At 56.4% G+C, this 18,678-nt stretch overlaps 6 protein-coding genes across 6 annotated transcripts; 2 read left to right on the top strand and 4 right to left on the bottom strand.

Annotated features, from left to right (window-relative positions):
• The first annotated feature begins 88 nt into the window (after positions 1 to 88).
• C8Q71DRAFT_879135 (acyl-CoA dehydrogenase NM domain-like protein) lies at positions 89 to 2,618 on the top strand. Its single transcript, XM_047928453.1, has 7 exons — positions 89 to 288; positions 338 to 536; positions 588 to 707; positions 757 to 906; positions 963 to 1,479; positions 1,529 to 1,583; positions 1,641 to 2,618. Exons 1-7 carry the CDS (start codon positions 162 to 164, stop codon positions 2,195 to 2,197), a joined length of 1,725 nt encoding a protein of 574 aa, XP_047775395.1. The 5' UTR covers positions 89 to 161; the 3' UTR covers positions 2,198 to 2,618.
• A 1,442-nt stretch (positions 2,619 to 4,060) lies between these two features.
• C8Q71DRAFT_253825 (uncharacterized protein) lies at positions 4,061 to 5,667 on the bottom strand. The gene is made up of 3 exons (XM_047917323.1): positions 5,633 to 5,667; positions 4,753 to 5,583; positions 4,061 to 4,682 (listed from the first exon to the last, which is right to left on the bottom strand). The coding sequence occupies exons 2-3, from the start codon at positions 5,522 to 5,524 to the stop codon at positions 4,300 to 4,302; spliced, it is 1,155 nt and encodes a 384-aa protein (XP_047775394.1). The 5' UTR covers positions 5,525 to 5,583; positions 5,633 to 5,667; the 3' UTR covers positions 4,061 to 4,299.
• A 743-nt stretch (positions 5,668 to 6,410) lies between these two features.
• C8Q71DRAFT_776565 (uncharacterized protein) lies at positions 6,411 to 7,148 on the bottom strand. The gene is made up of 3 exons (XM_047924664.1): positions 7,127 to 7,148; positions 6,704 to 7,068; positions 6,411 to 6,650 (listed from the first exon to the last, which is right to left on the bottom strand). Exons 1-3 carry the CDS (start codon positions 7,142 to 7,144, stop codon positions 6,566 to 6,568), a joined length of 468 nt encoding a protein of 155 aa, XP_047775393.1. The 5' UTR covers positions 7,145 to 7,148; the 3' UTR covers positions 6,411 to 6,565.
• Positions 7,149 to 9,549: 2,401 nt separating this feature from the next.
• On the bottom strand, positions 9,550 to 10,737 carry C8Q71DRAFT_253644 (uncharacterized protein). The gene is made up of 5 exons (XM_047917322.1): positions 10,644 to 10,737; positions 10,275 to 10,578; positions 10,174 to 10,213; positions 10,045 to 10,114; positions 9,550 to 9,936 (listed from the first exon to the last, which is right to left on the bottom strand). The coding sequence occupies exons 2-5, from the start codon at positions 10,504 to 10,506 to the stop codon at positions 9,676 to 9,678; spliced, it is 603 nt and encodes a 200-aa protein (XP_047775392.1). The 5' UTR covers positions 10,507 to 10,578; positions 10,644 to 10,737; the 3' UTR covers positions 9,550 to 9,675.
• A 2,163-nt stretch (positions 10,738 to 12,900) lies between these two features.
• On the top strand, positions 12,901 to 14,040 carry C8Q71DRAFT_776509 (uncharacterized protein). Its single transcript, XM_047924663.1, has 7 exons — positions 12,901 to 12,929; positions 12,981 to 13,019; positions 13,084 to 13,159; positions 13,214 to 13,355; positions 13,421 to 13,567; positions 13,637 to 13,717; positions 13,780 to 14,040. The coding sequence occupies exons 2-7, from the start codon at positions 12,997 to 12,999 to the stop codon at positions 13,830 to 13,832; spliced, it is 522 nt and encodes a 173-aa protein (XP_047775391.1). The 5' UTR covers positions 12,901 to 12,929; positions 12,981 to 12,996; the 3' UTR covers positions 13,833 to 14,040.
• A 925-nt stretch (positions 14,041 to 14,965) lies between these two features.
• On the bottom strand, positions 14,966 to 17,491 carry C8Q71DRAFT_860868 (GMC oxidoreductase; the record flags this gene model as incomplete). The annotated part of the gene is made up of 6 exons (XM_047927835.1): positions 14,966 to 15,489; positions 15,549 to 15,942; positions 16,010 to 16,081; positions 16,153 to 16,609; positions 16,658 to 17,018; positions 17,053 to 17,491. The coding sequence occupies 6 exons, from the start codon at positions 17,489 to 17,491 to the stop codon at positions 14,966 to 14,968; spliced, it is 2,247 nt and encodes a 748-aa protein (XP_047775390.1).
• Between the last annotated feature and the right edge of the window lie 1,187 nt (positions 17,492 to 18,678).

Here is an 18,678-nt window from a genome sequence, read left to right as displayed (position 1 = left end):
CTCGCAGCTGAGGGCCCGAGATACGCCAGTAGGAATGCGCTTGATCGACCCTCCGGAACGCATCACATATAAATTGACCGCCCAGTGCGTCGAATTCCCTCGTCCCCACTTCCTCGGGCACAGACCATCTTCTCCCAGCGAGACCCCCTCTACGCAACAGGATGAGTTCTTCGCGTACCGCTCACCTGCCCGCGACCCGCGACTTCCAACCTCTCCCTGACAATGCCTCCCTGGAGGAGAGGATTGCCTTGTCTTACCGGCGTGCCCGAGCTATCGCGAAGGCTTATGGTACATTCGGTTTGTCTGCGGTGCTGCCTTCGACTGACATTGCTCGCAGCGATGACGGCAGAGGACACATTGTACTTGCGTCCCAAGTTCTGGGAGTTCCACACCGACAACATCCATAGTATGGATGCCGGTGCCTTTACGCTATTGACCATCCAGTACAATCTCATGGGTGGGACGCTAGCGGCCTTTGCGCAGAAACGTCCTGAACTTCGGTCTATTATGGACAAGGTTATGAGGTTCGATGTATCGTAAGTCGGACAGTCTTCTGCACAGTGCTTCTGTATTGACGGACACAACAGTGCGCAATTCCTGTTGACAGAGGTTGGTCACGGACTCGACGCTCCGAACCTCGAGACGACCGCTACTCTTCTGCCCAATGGGGAGTTCGACCTGCACACCCCCAGCGAACGGGCGCGCAAGTGAGTGCCATAACGCCGCGGCGTTTGACAGTGAACTAACTGGTAGTAGGTACATGCCTCCAACGGGACCCTTCGGCTCGTTGCCTCGGGTTGCCATCGTATTCGCGAGGCTCATCGTTCAAGGGGAGAATCGTGGGGTTCGGCCTTTCCTCGTTGCCCTCGGCGACGGTGAACAGATGTGCAAGGGCGTTACTGCTCGGTACGTGGTCTTGCCGAACATCACATGGACAGTCTTGTTTTAAACCATTTCATCAGATTGGTGCCGCAGCGGGGTGGCATCAAACCTGTCGATCATGCCGTGACATCATTCAACCACGTCCGACTCCCGTCTACGGCGTTGCTGGGCTCGTTGGCCAAGCCTGCCGATCTGCGCGCCAACTTCATCTCCTGCATATGGCGGGTTGCTGTTGGTTCGCTGGCTTTGGCGACCATGGCCATCCCTCTTCTCTCGGTGAACGCCTACCTCGCAGCCCGCTATAGCATCAGGCGGCTTGTGACTGGCTCCGACGGCGCACCCGTTTCCATCATGACCTTCCGCACTCAACACGGTCCCATCCTCCATGCGCTGGCGCAGGTTGAGGTCATGAAGGCCCACGGAAAGGCTGCTATCGATATGTTCCGGGACCCGTCGATCGACTCGCGCGTCCGCGACGGAATCGCGGCTGCTGCAAAGGCATCCATGACGCGCCATACTTGGTCAAGCCTGGGCAACTTGACCGAGAGGATTGGTGCACATGGGGTGTTCGAACACAACAATGTCCTTCAGTCGGAGGTGCGTACTCGTGACAAATTCCTAATGCTCAAGCTAACATGACATCTAGCTCCTCATGCGTGGTATCAGGATCGCCGAGGGCGATGTTCTCGTCCTGAGCATTCGTACGTTTCCTTCTGTCGTTGCTTGGTGGGACTCAAACTGACCGAGTTTCCAACTAGGCCTTGCGAACGAGCTGTTGATCGGTCGTTACAGCATGCCCACTCCGAAGTACCCGGACTGTCCCATTAGCCGACATGAAGCCGGTCTCTTCGCGGAATGCCGTGACATTCTCGCGCGGGCAGGCGGGAACCATCGTCACGATAGCGTCAGCCGGCTCATGCTTCCTCGTTGCTTGCCGCTGGTACAGGCAATCGGGCACCGTATGGCGTACGAGGCTGCTGTCGACGGAGGCGTCGCCAAGCCTCTGCTCGACCTGTACGAGGCCGGTGTCATGCTGGAGGACCCCGCTTGGTATGCGGAACACGTAGGTCTCGCGCGCTGGGTGCAGTTCGAGATGGAAGACCGCGCGATCACCGCCGCTCTGCCCCATCTGGACGAATACCTTGCCCAGACTGGCGCTGAGCCCTACGTTGTATCACCTATCCTCACTCAGGAAAGATGGGAAAACTTCCTGAACGACCTGCCGCTCTTCACCGGCAACGCGCAGCTTGCGCTCATCCCTCCCGTACCACGGGCCCCCCAGCAGGCGCCTGTCCAAATTCAAGCTCATCTCTAATCCCTCATTGACATATCCTAATCCTAGCTGTCCGACGTCGCTTGCTGTCGATACGTGCTTTCTAGTTCGTCTCTGGGATCCGTGATATTTTATGTGTAAATATGTACTATAGATCTGTACAACGCCGAGCTATGTAGCCCACGGATGAAGCTGACACGACTTATAGCGTTTCATGTCGATGTTATGACTAGATCACTTGCGCCACGACTTGTACGAACTGTCATGTCTTGTACTCCATACTTCTCAATCAATGTTTGCCTTTGTGAAGTCCTCGTCAAGCATCGCCGACACACTACCTACATGTACTACCTCCTACGACGGCTGCCGACGAGTAGGCAGCAGGACTCTGGGCGACGAAGTCACAACGACAGACGAGTCAAGAGTATGCACGATCGAGGAATGACCATCAGGACTCGTTCGCCTGAGAGGTGCACCAGTACTTAGTTAGCCGCCGAACCGCCCCAGACATCAAGTACTGACGCGTGCACTGTGTCTACCAACATGCAATGAGCCCTTCACGCAGTGCATAGAAAGCGGATCGCTACAATGAGGATCCATGTATGCATGCCGCCAGGTGAGGAACGACATCCGCGTTACTTGAGGGTAGCGCCGACGCGCCAGATGTCCAAAAAAGCTGTAACGAATCAATGAGACATGTGTTAAATTAATCGGGGGAGGGGAAAACAGACTTCTACGGTAGCCTCTTGCGCGAGCCAGGTCGAAGAAGGGGCGATTGGCAAGCTGACGTTTGCTCACACGCGTCGGGGCTACGCCCCATGCCATCTTGGTCAAACAGATCCTGCTGTATAGCGCGTGTAACGCGCTTCCGTCACAGTCAGGTCTACAATATGAGGACGAGTATGAAACCGACTTACCATCGCCTCGCCCAAAGGCCCACTGACGCGGTAGCCGGGCCTAGAGCACTACTACTGCGAAAGAGACGCATCAGTCGCAACAGTCCTGAGACCAGACATCACCTGTGCCGACGGCCCATTCTAGATACGTCCTAATGGTCACAAGCATGGAGGTGCGGAGAATCCATAGGCGCCACGATGGTATTGGAGTCGACCGCAATACTGAGCGCGAACGCCTCTGCGGAGCTGGAACATAAGCCCGCATTCCACACAAAGTTAATCGAGACACCGTACCTTCCTCCCCAGGTCATGAGCGCGTCCGGGCCCTTGGGACATTGGGGCATCATCGTTCATTCTGCTTATCTCGAGTATCTATAGATCCGTTGTGCGACGCTCAGCGTTCCGTGTCGTCGTGGTAGAAGAAATTTGTACACGAACCAGATGCACTTGGAATGAAACCTTCTCTTGAGGCGAACTCGGGTCTGCGGTCCAAGCCAGCAGATCGCATGATCATAACTATGCAACTCCTACTTGCAAAACCCGCCTCCTCAGCAATCGTACATCTGAGATGGTCAGACTCAGCTGACGAACTGAAATCAGAGAAGAGCTCACCGCACAACGACGACGTCCCATAGTAGAGTTCGTCTGTAGATAGTCGCCCGTCGTCGAGAAGCAAGTGCCGCTGTATCCGCGCTTCGCGTCCTGCGGTTGCACCATCTGTTGGGCAGGACATGCGCCAACGCTGAATCTAGAGTCAGATAAACGAGCATGGGGAAAGTATCATAGCGCGAGTGCACCGTCAGTGTGACGAGTCGTGAAGCGCGCTCATACCACAATTTGCCCTACCGGACATGCTACCGCCCTGGTTCGGAGCGCCGTATCTAACGGAGAAAGACACAAGACAAACAAAACATTTGATTCAAATTGGAGCGAGGAAGAGGACACTTTTGCGAGATTCTGCCCGTGTAACAATCCTCCCTAGAGATCGCGTTCGGTCTAGCCAAACAGCACTGCACACACGCAGCTCGTGCCCATCCTCCCAAGAAAGTGAAAGCAACGCCGAAACAAGGAGACGCACGCAATAGCCTCCTGCAGGATCGCGAAGGGTCCTGCCAACAGGCTACTCCGTCCATCCGAAGTAGGAACGATGATCTTCGAATGGCAGTCCGTCGGATGGACCCGACAGACACGGCAAGAGAGAAAGCGAGAGGAACTAAACGAGGCAAGAACGATGTGAGTTTTTTGGGATTAGGTGTAATCTTGCGAGACTTCAAGGATCCCTAGGGCCAGGAGCTTCGGTAGGGCGTGCCTCACTCGATCGATGGCGCCGGGGTCGAGGCCTTGATGGAGCATGTAGCGTCGGAGGATGCAGCACTCGACTTTCTTCAGCGCCCGGAAGCGCGTATCTGCGAGGGCGGAGTCGATCAGATCCCATCTGAGCTTGTCGAGCAGCTCATACGAGGGCAGCTCGATGAATATGGAGATGTGTGCGAGGGCCTGCGACGAGAGCTGGGCGAGGACGTCGCCGATCCAGGACACCTCGATGTAGTTGCTGGTCTCGAGGCGGAGGAGGATACGTAGCGTCCGGATGTTGGTGTTGTGGCTAAGGTCGATGGCACCCCGTAGTTCACCTATCAGATCAAAGTGATGAATTGTCCGCACAACTCTTCCAAATGTGATGCTCGTCCACAGAGTTCTCACCTGGGGTCGTCTGGACGCGCTGGACACGGTCGTTCATTGTGATGGAGAGGCTCTTCACAGATGGGCCGGCAAGCTGCAACATGCGAGACAGGTGGATGGGGTCCTCACTGCCCCAGGTGAAGTGGATGTTCTCGATAGTGAGCTCCTTGCGCCCGTACCACGCCCATCGGGCGACGACGCTGGGGGCGTTGCAGAGCTCTCCGACATCGAGCCACTCGAGGTGCAGCACCTCGCCGTTCTTCTCAAGCGCCTGCTCGCAATCGACGGGATCGCAGCCCATGCCCTCCATGCGGATGGTGTCCGCCCTGTCGAAGGACTGAAGGAAACGTACAAACGCGGCTGGGTCGTAGAAATCACATGTGGCCAGCCAGATGTCGCGCACGTCCTCGTAGTTTGTGAGGAAGATGCGCCTTGTCTCCTCCTCGAGGTGTTCCCAGACGATGGCCTCGAGCGCGAGGCGGCGGATGCGCCTGAGTCGGAGGAGGAGGGGCCTGACGGTGTTGAGCCACGGGTGGGGGCGGGGCTCGCCCTCGACGGAGGCGTCGATGCTGAGGCTGCGGACGTATTCTGCGAGGCTGCCGCTGTAGAGGAGGGAGAGGTGGTCGAGGTGGCTGCTGGGGTCGAGTCTGACGGCGGAGTGGATGTGGACGCGGGAGCGATGCAGCCAGGCGCGGCAGGTGAGGGAGCACGCGGCAAGGGTCGGGCGCTGGTAGGTGAGGCCCAGCTCGTCGATGATCATCTCCGCTAGTTCCTGGGGCAGGCGAGGGGGCATATGCCCCGCAGTTGCGGCTGATCTGGAGGACTTGTCCGAGGACCCGTTGTGTGGCTTGTCTGCCCAGCGAGTCAGCGTCTGCATCCCACCACCTGATGGCCTGTGTACTTTACCGGGTCCCCGCGCGTCATGAAGCATCTCGTCTCTGCTCGACTGATCAGACTGCCCATTGAGCCAGCGCCGTGCCGACGACCACCGCGCGACGACTCCTCTTATACCACAGTCCCCATAGGCCGCCTAACTCAATATAAGCGCCACAGAATGTGCGGCGTTGTGTGGTTCACGACCGCACAGTGCACACGCCATATCCTCCCTTTCCGCTCCCTTCTCGTCACTCCACGTCACATCCCTCACCCAGAAACGGCGGCCCGTTGTGGGTGCCTTCCACGAGGGCCAGCCGCAGCTCGTTCGCCGGCCAAACCGCACACAAATGCAAGCAAATCCACATTCATATTGCCTATGCTCGATCCCATCACATCTTGCTGTCGTGCGGTTCATAACTACACACTGCGGTTCTCTGTATGTAGTACGCATCGAGAGGTCGCGGAGTGACATCGTGCCTAGTACTGCCCGGGCCGCCATCGTATATCTGCAGCTCGGATCTCGTCGTTAATATCCGGTTCCGACGGTAACCCGACTAAGAGCCCGGTGAGTATCCAAGATCTATACGGTACTCCTGTCCTGGGAGCTTTGCAACAGGCGTGTCTCGGAGCATATCTTTCACCACAGTGAAACACCGAAGCCGGAAACAGGCTCGGACTCCAGTTTTTTCCGTCCGACGCCCGAAACGTTGGGTTACCGGGCTTTGTGGCGTGGCTGCGAAACTTATGTCAACATGATACCAACCGGGGGGTGACGGACAGACTGAGCGCGGGGAAGGACTGACTGCAGTGGGTTTGGGCCGGTCGAAACACCCGCGAGAACGGCGCAGAGCTGAGGTGGGAATCGTGGAGATTTATCATGCCGATAGATACGGCTTGTGTGGCCAAGGCTGCAAGAACAAACGTTGTGTCTCTGTTATCCCTGAGGCGTCGTTGTCAGTCAAGCTCTGGACACACGACACTCGGGGCCAGTCTGAGCTGTAGCACGCCCTGCGATACCATGAACACAAGTTACCGGACACCGTCTGACAATAACATCGTGGGTAGTGAACGACGGCCGAGAGCGCCACACTCTCACCGATGATGATCTGTGGACGTGAAGGCATGCGTGTTAGAGCCGGAGACGCGTACGAGTGCAGCTGAATAGTTGTAGCGACTTCGACATCGGTGAATGGCACGTTGTGATCCTTGCGCCGACAATAACGGGGTGTCCATCTCCGACGAGGGATATAAGGTGCAGCTATTGTCTTTTCTGTACTGCGCGGCAAAAACGGCTTCAGTGGAGTCAGAAAGACGGCCGTTGTCGGTGAAACACGAGTGGTAATGAGAGAATCGCCGACTCGTCCCGGAGCGACCGTGATACGTCGGGTTGCATGAGGTTGAGAGCGCCCGCAGACGCAGACGAGGCAGCACAGCGGCAATCCATATGATCGTCCTGAGACCCTGTACCAAGTCATCGAGTCAGAATGGAGATGCAGGCACAACAAAACACGCGTCTCGCCATAATGATGACCTTCATGTGTCTCTCCATGAAAATTGGTGACAGAGAAGGCTCCATGGCCAGTAGCATGGCGCATCTCTCAGTCTGTAAACAGTCTGTAAAGAGGTTCAATTGCGACACGCAGCAGAAAGTACCACGGAACACGGTCTTACCGTAAACAAACGTGTCCTTGGGTCATTAGGGCCGTTCGAAGGTGGACGCGGAGCCGAAAGGTGTCACGAATGTGGTCATACTGAGAGACCACAAGAAGCCGTCATGAACGGTCCGGAACGTTCGCATACACTTCAGGGTGCAAGCAGCTCATCATCCCAAACTTCTGGTGTCGATAGTCTGCGCCACCTTCCATGTGTTTGTCAGTTCCTACTGTCAACGAACATCTTGCCCTCAGACGTCCACAGCGGAAGTAGTGTCGGAGCTGCGTGGCCTTCTGTAAAACTGTCATGAACGGGTAATGTGTAAAGACACGCACAGCCATGCTCGTGGGGCCCTTTAAAACTTCCCGACAGGCGAATCCTCGACGGGTCATCATGACAGAGCCAGGTCATATGATGAACACTTGCGACGTCTCAGAGATCCGTCCAGCGATCTCCCTAAGCTTTGCGGTAGAGCATTTGCTGACGGGTAGCAGGTGATTGTCACCGAGAGCATGAACCGACAACGCTGGAGGATGTCGAGACTGCGGAAGGCTGGCAGGTCAAAGCCCTGGGCGAAGGCACATGAAAGGTCCGGGCTTCTGTCCGCGGAGCATATGGGCCAGTCATCCAACGTGGTCTGGGAAATGGTTTCGACTGAACAGGCAAATGCACAAGGCAGTGACATCAACGTGTCTGCGCAAGAGCAACCCGTATGTGAATTCGGATGTTCTAGCTACTCACAGGCAACTCTAGCGGCGGCTCGACCGGCTTGCCCCACACTTTCGCGCAGCAAAAGCAAATTCGATGCTGTGCACGTCGTGTCATCGAGCAACAGCCGCGAGGAGCTCTGCCTTGTAGAGAACCTCCTCCCGGGTTGCCGTTGAATTCGACTTCGGCGCGCCATCGGCCATTGGTTACGACCGCCCGAAGCAGGCCACTGCCCTGTAGTTGTTCTTGTTCTAGCGAGTCAAATTTGGGTGGAAGCAAATATTTACGGCTACTATACCAAATCTTCGATTTCGAGCGACCGGAGCCCGAGGACAAAGAGCCATATGTTCTGCGAAGACTGCGCGCGCGGTGTGGCGGCACCGCCACCTCCACGTATTTTAGGCGCGCAATTTGCCACATTTTGTCCAAATCGGGTTGGACACCCTCATACGAAGATAGAACTGTCATGTCACATGTCACACTTTGATTGTGTAGACGCTGCTGCGGCGTTGAAAATCAATGGACTGCACGCACGATCGTGAAGAACTTCGCCGTAACGCGAGAAGGTGGGACTGGGAAGAGATGCTACGACTCGGACAAGCTTCAACAGCCTGAGATTAGTTCCCAGCCTCAACATCTTCCCTGCTCCTGAGGGGTGATGACATCGACAGTCTGAATGACCTGCGAGCATCCGACCCAAGAATATCGATATCAATTCAGTGAACATCCGGAGCCAACCTAACTGCGGACCCTGATAGCAATACTTAGTAAGTAGTACAGTACTATGCGTTATCGCTATCGAGAGAAAAGCAATATCCTCGACGGGGATCTAATGCTTGTATATATACCAATCGCATCGGATGTACCCTCGATACGCAGCCAACATATCCCAGGTCAGTTCCTTGTGTTGAGAATTGCTCGACGTGCAAATAGCTCTACAAGTCACTTTTGAAAACTAAGACTACTACACCCGTGAGTGTGGAGCGGCGGACCTTATGCGGGGTGACGCGAAACACACCTTCTCTCACAACCACAATTCTCCGCCTGTACATACAAGATCCCTGAGTGCGGCGGGATCTTGGAGTCAAATTTGCATTTGGGAATACTGCGATTCTGCTCCCGTGAAAATCGCTTCTGAACGAAGATAGAACGTCAGCTATAGTCAGCGTGCGCAGGTGGCGAGAACGCGCCTACGATTGAATCCGAGACCAAAATCTGAGTGGGTCACACTGGCACAGAGAGGATGTCACGGCACCAGGGACGAGGGATTGTCATAATGGGTAACGCGCCCGGGACATACCGGATCATTTGCAACATACGACCAGCAACGACCGCATATTGACCACATATGCCAAAAAGAGCATCGAGGACGCCAATGGGACACTGGCTGGTCGGTGGACACACCGACGAGGCCTTGTCTGTCATGCAAAGACTGCACGGTGACCACATTGCCATTGAGCGCGTTACACATACGTAGACACGTCAAGTCCCAGTATCCTCTGCGAGCCACTGGCACAATGCCGCTAGAAGACACCATATGTTCGTGACGCATTTCACAGTAAAGCCAAGATAGAGCCGCACAGCGGACCGATGAGGGATGGTCTCTCAATTCGGGTCCACCCGTCTAAGTTACTAGCGAGGTCAACCGCACATCGGGAAATCTACTACGAGCGCACACTAGCATGGTCAGAGGAAAGTGCCAGATGTTCACCCACCGAGCGGTCCGCTGGAGTCCGTACCGACCGACATGCCCAACCTCCGGGCGGTCTCGGCCTGTTTTCGAATTAATCGGTATTGCTCAATGGTGATCATGCAGAGCGGCTGGTGTTTGAGACTGGCCAGAAACGCCGAAATGGAGTCGGAGGGCAAACCCGTCGGACTTTGACCCCCATGCCACTGTTTCGATTGGCAGACATGTCTCTGCGGCGGCGTCAACGGGGGCCGCTGAACGGGGCGCTGGGTAGCCTTCTGCACATGATCAGTCAAATCTTGCCGCGATACTTCACGGAGGCTGCGGTCAGTACTCATTACCGCAAGTAAACGAATAGGCTGACTGGATCTAGATCATAGATGAACCTTGATGTTGAGATCATCATTGTGCGGTTGGCGGTATATGATGTTCTCCGAGTCTGAGAAAAAACTTAGACTAGCAAAGGTCGGCCAGACAGTTAAGTACCGCTCAGCGCCTGATAAAAAGGCGCGTACCCAAGGAACAGTACGCCTATCGGCTGCATTGCAAGTCCTACTGTCGAGGTGAAATTGAGCAGAACAAGCAGTCTTGCATTCATGAAGCAATGGATACGCACTAGACACGAGTCTGATGAAAAGTCGTCCGGGCTCTTCGAGGCCGCGGAAGATGCGTCGAACCGCGCTTCGGCATCGAAAACGCGTTGGGTCCAATTGCTCAGAACCCCGGAACGCAGGCAATCCCGCTGGGATTGGAACAGAGACTGAAATACAGGGAGTAAGCAGCAACGTTGTTGAGGTAATCAGACGACACCTTGGTGGTCCATCACAGCGCGCGTGCGCTTTCTCCATCCTTGTCGTTATGCAAGATTCCCCCGTCCCTAAGAGATTGTGAATAACTCATCAACCATAGGACGAGAAAAGCTATTCAGTGCACGTCAGCATCATATAAGGTGACGAACTTGAACATCATGAGATAATGTACGTACGTGCATCGTGTTCAGCGATACGAAGGTGTTACCATCGACATCAAAATCGGCGACTCAGCTCCTGACGGCAGTCAAGATGCAAAATCCACAGCACCGGTCTAGTCAACATTCCCCACGATAAGCAGTACCTAGCAAATGAAGTATAGTGCCTACCTCGTTACCCCATAAGACACCCTCCACCCCTCTTTGCGGCAATTGTAACCGGTCGAAGAGGTGCGCATCGTAACCACACGTGGGAACTCAGGGCGTTTCTGTATGCGTAGTGAACAATTCGTGTTCGTCCCGTCGCAGGCTAGATCCTAGGCCCTGCGATGTCTCAGGACGATGCCTAAGGTGCGGTCAGTGCCAATCGCGACGACAGTGGCGGGGCCAAGAGGAGCGACAATTTGACGAGATCCCTCTCCGAGGCTATGTATAGCTCTTGTAGCTTCCAAATGGAGTCCGGAAAGTCGAAGTGTAAGAACGCAAGAACTGCCATGATGAGGAGGCAAGTCGGCGGTGGTAGGTATGCCACTTACAAGTCCGTACTAGACCAGCGTAAGTACGTAAGTACCGTTGTGGCGGCGGGCGGCGGGCGGCGCGCAGCCACAGGCCGCCACGCGCCACTCAGTCTCCGCGCGACAGGCACGTGACCGTTCGAGAACAGCGAGCTTCAAGTGAAATTCAAGTCTTCAACAGAGCGCCGCTGACTCCCTGAGCTCTATGTACTTGAGCTCGGACTTCGATATGGCAAATTGCGAGTTTACCGATCAGTTCAGGGCGACCAGTGAATTCTTCAGACTCTCGGTGAATTAATCATGATCCTTGCTCGTTTAATTTCCCGTCTCAGTGAACGTATTCACGACATAGTACTACTTAGGTTCTGCGGTCCGGACGAACCATGTAGTGGATGCGCCTAATCACGATGAGTGTCTGCCGAGACCACAATCGCTGTGAGTGGTATTTTCATCGTTGATCGAATGAAGCTGATATCCTTTCAGTATGTACAGCCTGAGAGTAGCAGGGGTACTCGCATGCACAGTCACAGCCTGAGAATGGGACTGTGTCCAGTACTGAGCCACTTACATTGATGTCCTGCCTATCTCCTCACTTCCGTATGACCGATTCGAGTGGTCTGTAATACGGCCACGCTGAATATCAATGGTCCATCTAGATTGGTGCTCATGCGAATTCTCTGACGTGTTTCCCATCTTATGAAGCACTAAACATGCCACTAAAATCTTTGTGTACGTGGAGAGCTGAGTACCTTTCACATCAAGGTACGCTATACATTTCGATCCGGTGTTGAGCTTGTTATGTTTCCAGAGCTGAATGGAGTACAGTATATACCATTCAGGGTCCTCGGATTGGCAAGCGTTGCGCGACGACGCGACCTACAGTCCGAGTCCGACTCAGACATTACGCACGTCGCACGCTTCGCTGCCGACGGAGGACAATTTCTCATACCAACTACGGATGATCACTCAGTAACAGTATTTCAACCACCCCGCACTTGGTCTTCAGTGGCAGCGAGTTCGACGGTGAGCAGCCCCAAGCCTACGCACCTTTCAACTGATGTCACCATCTGGGGCAAGGTGTGGCCCGGGGTTGTCAATTTCCCATTCGGGTCTTCATTTGGCGGTGTTGCTCCTGTCATAGATAATGAACCGGATCCTTACGAATTAGGAGGATGTGAGTGTTCTTCGTCTTGTTTCGTTCCATTCTTAGTCACTTACTATGGATGTATCGCCGAATCCCGACAATGACGTCGACCAGGTTCATTCAGGGCTGGCGGGGACCCTTTTTGAACGCGGACTCAGTAGCGCTCTCTGAACATGTGCAGATGGAAACAACGAGGCAGCTCGTTCTATGGTATCTGCGTGGCTATCCAAACTCAATCCTCCCATCTCTCATAGGTCTCCCATCCTGATCCTCAGCTGTCTGTTACAGCTTGCTCATCATCGACTGTGCCGAGCACATCTGGGGCCCTTCCGTCGATGGTAACCGGTGAAATGGACTACTACGATTTGGTACGTAGCACGGTGCGATAGTCCATCTGCACGCGGTACTCAAAGTTCCATCTCTTCGACATTAGCTGGGGGTTTCCCAAGATGTGAGCAACGATGAACTGAAGAAGGCATATGAGGCGCAGAGCTCCAACTGGTACGTCTGGCTTGCGCAACATGCAAGATATATTGCTGATAAGGAGGAGAAGACGCAGGAAATGAGGTACTTTACCGTGCACTCATATGAAGCTCCACTATCGAACAATGTCATAGCGAAGCATACGAAGTGCTCTCCGATCCCGTACGGCTGTCAAAAGTGCTTTATCCCCAGCTCGCTCATGCACATTATCAGAACCTACGAGCGTTGTATGACAGATATGGTGGCAAGATGGTGCGTTCCATAGCACTCTCGTCATGGCTTTAATTGAGGCTCGGGTTATGTGCATGTGAACTAGCAGGACAACAGTCTCAAAGAGGCCTCCGCAGGGCCTTACGCTGATATTAACCATCGGCGGACGGACATACATCGATGTACGTCGCAGACAGCCTGCTGACATCCCCCGCTCAAGCTTCCATGCCGCATAGAACGGCTCGAGCGCCGGAAGTACAATGGCAACAGACTCGGATCTGGTGGCGGCGCTCACGCGCCTGAATATTGGACAGCAAGGGTTGATGCAGCCTGCGTTGCAACCGCGTGCGGCCATGTCGATGGCCGGGAATATGCATGGTATGTAAATGAGCAATGCGTCCCCCAAGTTTTCGTAGCAACACTTACTAATAACGACATGGCAGTCGCGGAACAGTGCCATCCTGTAGAGCCCCACGAACCGATGCCACTCAGCCTGGCTGCTATGCAACCCGTTGCAATACCACTCAATGCGGGACAGCATCTTCTGGACCTCGAGCGCGACTTTGACGGATGGTTCAACCCCGATTTTGGTAGGCTTCAATCTCTTCTATCCACCCACTCCACCCGCGTTGCCAACCGGGCTCCTGTGGCTTGACTAGGCCATCAAATTGACGTGGAACAAGATCGTCTCAACTTCGAGCGCGACTTTGACGAATGGTTCAACCCTGATATCGATGCCAGTGGGCTTCTCTTCTGGCCACACACTCCGCGCGTGTTGACCTGACTCCTTTGTCTTGACTAGGCTATAGTATTGATAACAACTTCCGGGGCGCACGCCACCGCCGCACGAACTGAGTACCAGGCTCCCGAAGAATCACTTCGGCAGCCCTAGCGGCTCGCACCGAAAGAGTCTGTCCTGCACATGAACCGTTGATACGTTGTCGGCGGTTCGATGTTGATGTGTTGTTGCTGCTGCTGCGTCCTGTTCCAGGTCCGTTTTTGTCCCCAGTGCAATCTCTCTCGTGTATGCCGTACTGTCCAACTTCCGTGGATCCATGCCATGAGTCATGTGTACATATTATGCAAACACAGCACAAACTCCAGCTTGTGCTGATGTCCTTTGCACATCTGCCACTGTGGCAGACGCTACGAGAATGAGCGTAAGCTGGCCACACCGAATCACTTGCGAGCATTCAGACGCATGCATAATCTCAACGATCCTCGTCGCGAGTCCTACCCCGCATACGTTCTACCGACGGCGCCGGCCGCCGACTGTGAGTCAATGAATACGATAGGGCTGTACGACGACCCGTCCGATATCAACCAGTTCAAAGGAGTCGTCTATATGCACGCTGCACAGCATACTCCGTACACTGTACCGTATAGGTATACATAACTACACGCCATTCGTCTAGCCTATCTTGCACGGAATCCAGACCGTCTCTCCCCGTCCCCACCCAAACACGGGAAGGGCTCGAACAGCGCGAACAAAACACTGACAAACCAGACCGGCCAGCGAAAGGGAGCTCAAATCATACACATCAACGCAAGGCTGTAAGTTATATACGGAGAGCGTATTAGAGTAATACGGGTACGCTCGGCAGCCGCTCGTATGCACACCGAGAGTCGGTTCCGAGTGAGCAGTACTAGTTCGATGGTCCGTGATGGTACGTGTGAGTAGCAGCAGGTATCATATGGCACAAATAGAGTCCAATGGCAATACAACATTGTCCGCGGTGAGAGACAGACAAGAAGGCGAACGAAGAACGACTAGCGATTATAAGTAGGGACGCGCGCGCGGAGGGCGCCGCGCACGCGGTGGCGCGCGAGCACGGAGGAGTGTCCCGAACACCCACACCCAGAGCAAACCAGATTGTCCCCTCTAGGGCAAGGCAAGGCAAGACGCACGTAACTTGCGGCCAGACACGCACACGGGCACCCACGCGCAGACGCAGAGACACCCGAACAAGGCGCCAGAACGCTCACGCCTAGAGCACGAGCCCGGCGCCGGCGAGCACACCCACGAGGCCGAGCAGCGCCGTCCACGCAGGAACGCCCACGGCGAACGCAGCGCTCTTCTGGTCGGACCCACTCGACGTCGTCGCGGACGACCCCGCCGACGTCGCCGATGCCGACGCGCTCGCGCTCGTATCCACATTCGTGTACGTGCCCTTGATCAGGCTCGCCGCCTGCTCCGCGAGGCCATACACCGGCGCCTGGAGGTGCGCGGAGAACTCGAACGGGAACACGGACGAGTCCGCGACGCGCACGTTCGTCAGCCCGTACACCTTGAGGTTCGCGTCGACGACGCCGCCGAGGCTCTGCGGGAGCATCGCGCACGAGCACGACGGGTGGTACTCCGTGTAGATGTTCTTCGCGAGCCACGCGTCCCACTCGTCGTCCGTCTGCACGCTCGACCCTGGCGCCGTCTCCTCGCCCATGTACTGGCTCAGCGGCGCGGTGTTCCCGATGATCCGGCAGAGCTTCAGGCCCTCGCGCAGTGTCGTGATATCTGTTGGACACGGGCGCCAGTCAGTGACGGTAGTTACGGAGAAGCGGGACGAAACGCACCAGCCTCGTGCGAGAGGTAGTTCGGGTCAATGACGGGGGCATCAAAGACGGACGAGCTGCTGATGTAGAGTCTGCCCTGGCTGAACGGGTGCTGGAGCGCCGCCTGGACGGCCACAATCTCTTGGTTGTCCGCACCCGCGCCGGTGTAGCTCAAAAGCATCTCCATGTGACCGACGGACGACGTAAGGAACTTCTGCGCGGTGAGGTTGTAGATCGCCTTGTAGCCCTCGACGACCTCCGAGTACTGCGACGGCACGAGCGACGCCGCGGACGTGTCGACCGCGGCGGCGATCTGCTGCGCGTACGTGTCCGCACCGGACACGAGCGTGCTGAAGTTGACGTATGCCGTGGCGGAGTTGATGAACGACAGGAAAGGCGTAGACGTCGTCGGCGCCTGTACGGAAGAAACACGCTGTGAGAAACACGGGGGACGGTGCAGGCAGAGATGAGGGCGGACATACCCCGGAGGAATAGTTGCCAAAGTACATCGTCGCACCGGTCTGGTCAGAAGTCTTCCACTGCACCTCCGCGTACTGTCCAGCGGGCGCCGCACAAATTTAGCACACCGAGGCCACGATCATAAAGTGTGAGAAGCAACACGCACGATGTGATCCTGGAGATGCTGGCCGACACCCGGCAGTGCAACATTGACTGGCACGCCGGCCGCCTGGAGAACGTCCTCGGGTCCGACACCGCTGACCATGAGAATCTGCGGGCTGCCCACGGCGCCCGCGGCCAGAATAACCTCCTTGTTCACAGACACGCTGTTCGACGTGGCACCCTTCGCGCTTGCGTATTGGACGCTAGACGCGGCCATACCGCCGGTCGCATTCGAGAGTACGAGCTTCGTCACGGTCGCGTTAGGGAGGATCGCGAGGTTGGAGCGTGGCGGGAGGGGGTCGAGGTAGCCAGAGCGCGAGTACGAACGTGTCCAGTTGGACGGATTAATCGCGGAGGTGGCAATAAAGGCTCCCCAGCCGTCACCAGAGTCGGGGTCGGACGAGGATGCGACACCGACCGCGTTGAGGGTGTCCGTCCATGCTCCGACCGCGGGAACGACACTGCGAGGGTCAGTATGCGGAGAAACGGGTGAAGTGGGGAGCACATACTATCCGGGATACGAGGCGTGGATGGGACCGTCGGATCCGTGGGCCGAGGTGTTCGCCTGGACGTTGAGGACGGACTGTACCGACGAACTGGGCGCCGAGTAGGACTCGCTCTTCTTCATGTCGGCGAAGAGGTTGTCCCAGTTCCATATGGAGCCGTTGTCGACGAGGGACGCCCACTCATTGATCTCGAGTGCGTCTGGTCGGACGAGGTACATGCCGTTAATGGCGGAGGAGCCGCCGAGGACCTTTCCACGCGGCCATGTGAGCTGCCTGTTGTTCGAGTTGGTCTGGGCAGTGGTGGTGTATTGCCAGTCGTAGGAGGTGCCGACGAGGGAGTCGTAATATGTCATAGACGGGATGTCTGGCGGGGCATCAGCATTGCGGGGACAACATACCGGCAGTCCTGGGGGGCCTCTCCGCCACCGAAAGCCTTGTGAACGGGCAGTGCGCGCCTCGCGTCGGGGACAACTGACCCGTGATGGGGACAGCACGTCGCGACACGTCAAATGTCCCCTGACGGGCAGGTCTCCCCGCGAACAGCCACGAAAGACGGGACACACCTATTTGGCTCTTTACGGAGTCACCACTGTCGCCGGCCTCCAGGACGAGGACGGAGGTATTCGAGTCTTGTGAGAGGCGGTTGGCGAGGACGAGGCCTGCGGTGCCGCCACCGACGATGATGTAGTCATAAGAGTCGGCAATCTGGCCGTCGTAGACGATGTTGCGGCGGAGGAGTTGGCGTTCGTGAAGGTCGTCAGATGGGTCGCGGGGGTGGGCGACGGCGAGGGCGGCACCGACGGCGGAGGCGGCCGAGAGGAGGGCGACGGGGCGCATGGAGGGCACTGAGCTAAGGGAGCGTGGGGGCAGCAGCAACGAGGCAGAAGGACCGTCGCGACGAAGTTTTTGAAGCAGACGAGGAATGCGCAGTGGAGAAGCGCCTGCTATACATATCTCGCGCGTCACCCTGGCCAGGGACGTCAATCGCCCCCGCCGCACGGCCGGCCCAAGCCCGCCGCCTGCCACACTGCCCTCCGGAGTCCGCCGAGAGCTGCCCAGCCACCCGGGCATGCTCTCTTTCATCCCCACCGCCTACCGTGCGCTCTCCAACACCCTCGTCGTACAGCCTGCGTCATACCAGGTACGCGTCACCCTCGCCAGCTGCAAGCGACCCCCAACTCCACCCATTTCCTATACGCGCGAAACGGCCATGACGCTCTGGGGCTTCCGAGACCGCCATCAGCATGGCAACCAGTGGGGACCAGTGCAGACCAGACTCCCTCCGCCCCCTTGCCTCACTCTCACCGCATACAGGCAGTCACTGCTTCACGCGTTCATTGTCGGTGGTATCAACTGTATGCCCCTTCTGTATACTGCTCCGTGCTATTCAGGCTCATCGCGCGCGGACTCCCTAGCACGTTCCCTCGACGCCACGACGACCGTCCCGGAGCCACACACCGGGAAGACTGCTCTTCGGCTGCCTTGCATTCGATCGGCGCCGTCATCCGGACGTCGGATTCCTCAGTGACAGCATTCCAGCGCCTGGCACGCCGGAGACACACCGTCCGTAAGTACGCAAGCCGATCGTCGATCCCTGCAGGCTCGCGCTATTTCTGGCCAGTCGCGGCCTTATACCGGGCCTCGCGCTGTTCAAAGGAACACGACCAATCGACGCGCTTTGCGACGCGTCTTATCCCGGCCGCAGTGCTGGTCCCCAGCGCGAATGTGCTATTCACTCATAAGCACGGCCCAGGAAAACGCGGGCCCTTCCGTAACACTTCTTGCTTCGTTTCTTCTGTGCACCGAGAATAGGCAGGCCTGACGCCGCACGCGTCCATTGCAGATGGCAAAAAGACTCATAAAGGCCGCCGAATAGTCCCGTATACTTTCCATCCGCTACTCTTCTCGCCCGCGCATCCATTCGAGGAGCGTATTCGAGAAGACGGTGCTACGGCTCTGATAGTTATACTGAGAAGTGTGGCTGTCTTTTCTCATCTTGCGACTCGTCTTCCTGTGCACATGAA

The sequence above is a fragment of the Rhodofomes roseus genome, assembly GCF_022264815.1.
Source record: "Rhodofomes roseus strain CIRM-BRFM 1785 chromosome Unknown C8Q71scaffold_21, whole genome shotgun sequence".
Classification (NCBI taxonomy): Eukaryota; Fungi; Basidiomycota; class Agaricomycetes; order Polyporales; family Fomitopsidaceae; genus Rhodofomes; species Rhodofomes roseus.
This window is presented reverse-complemented; position numbering and strand designations above follow the sequence as displayed.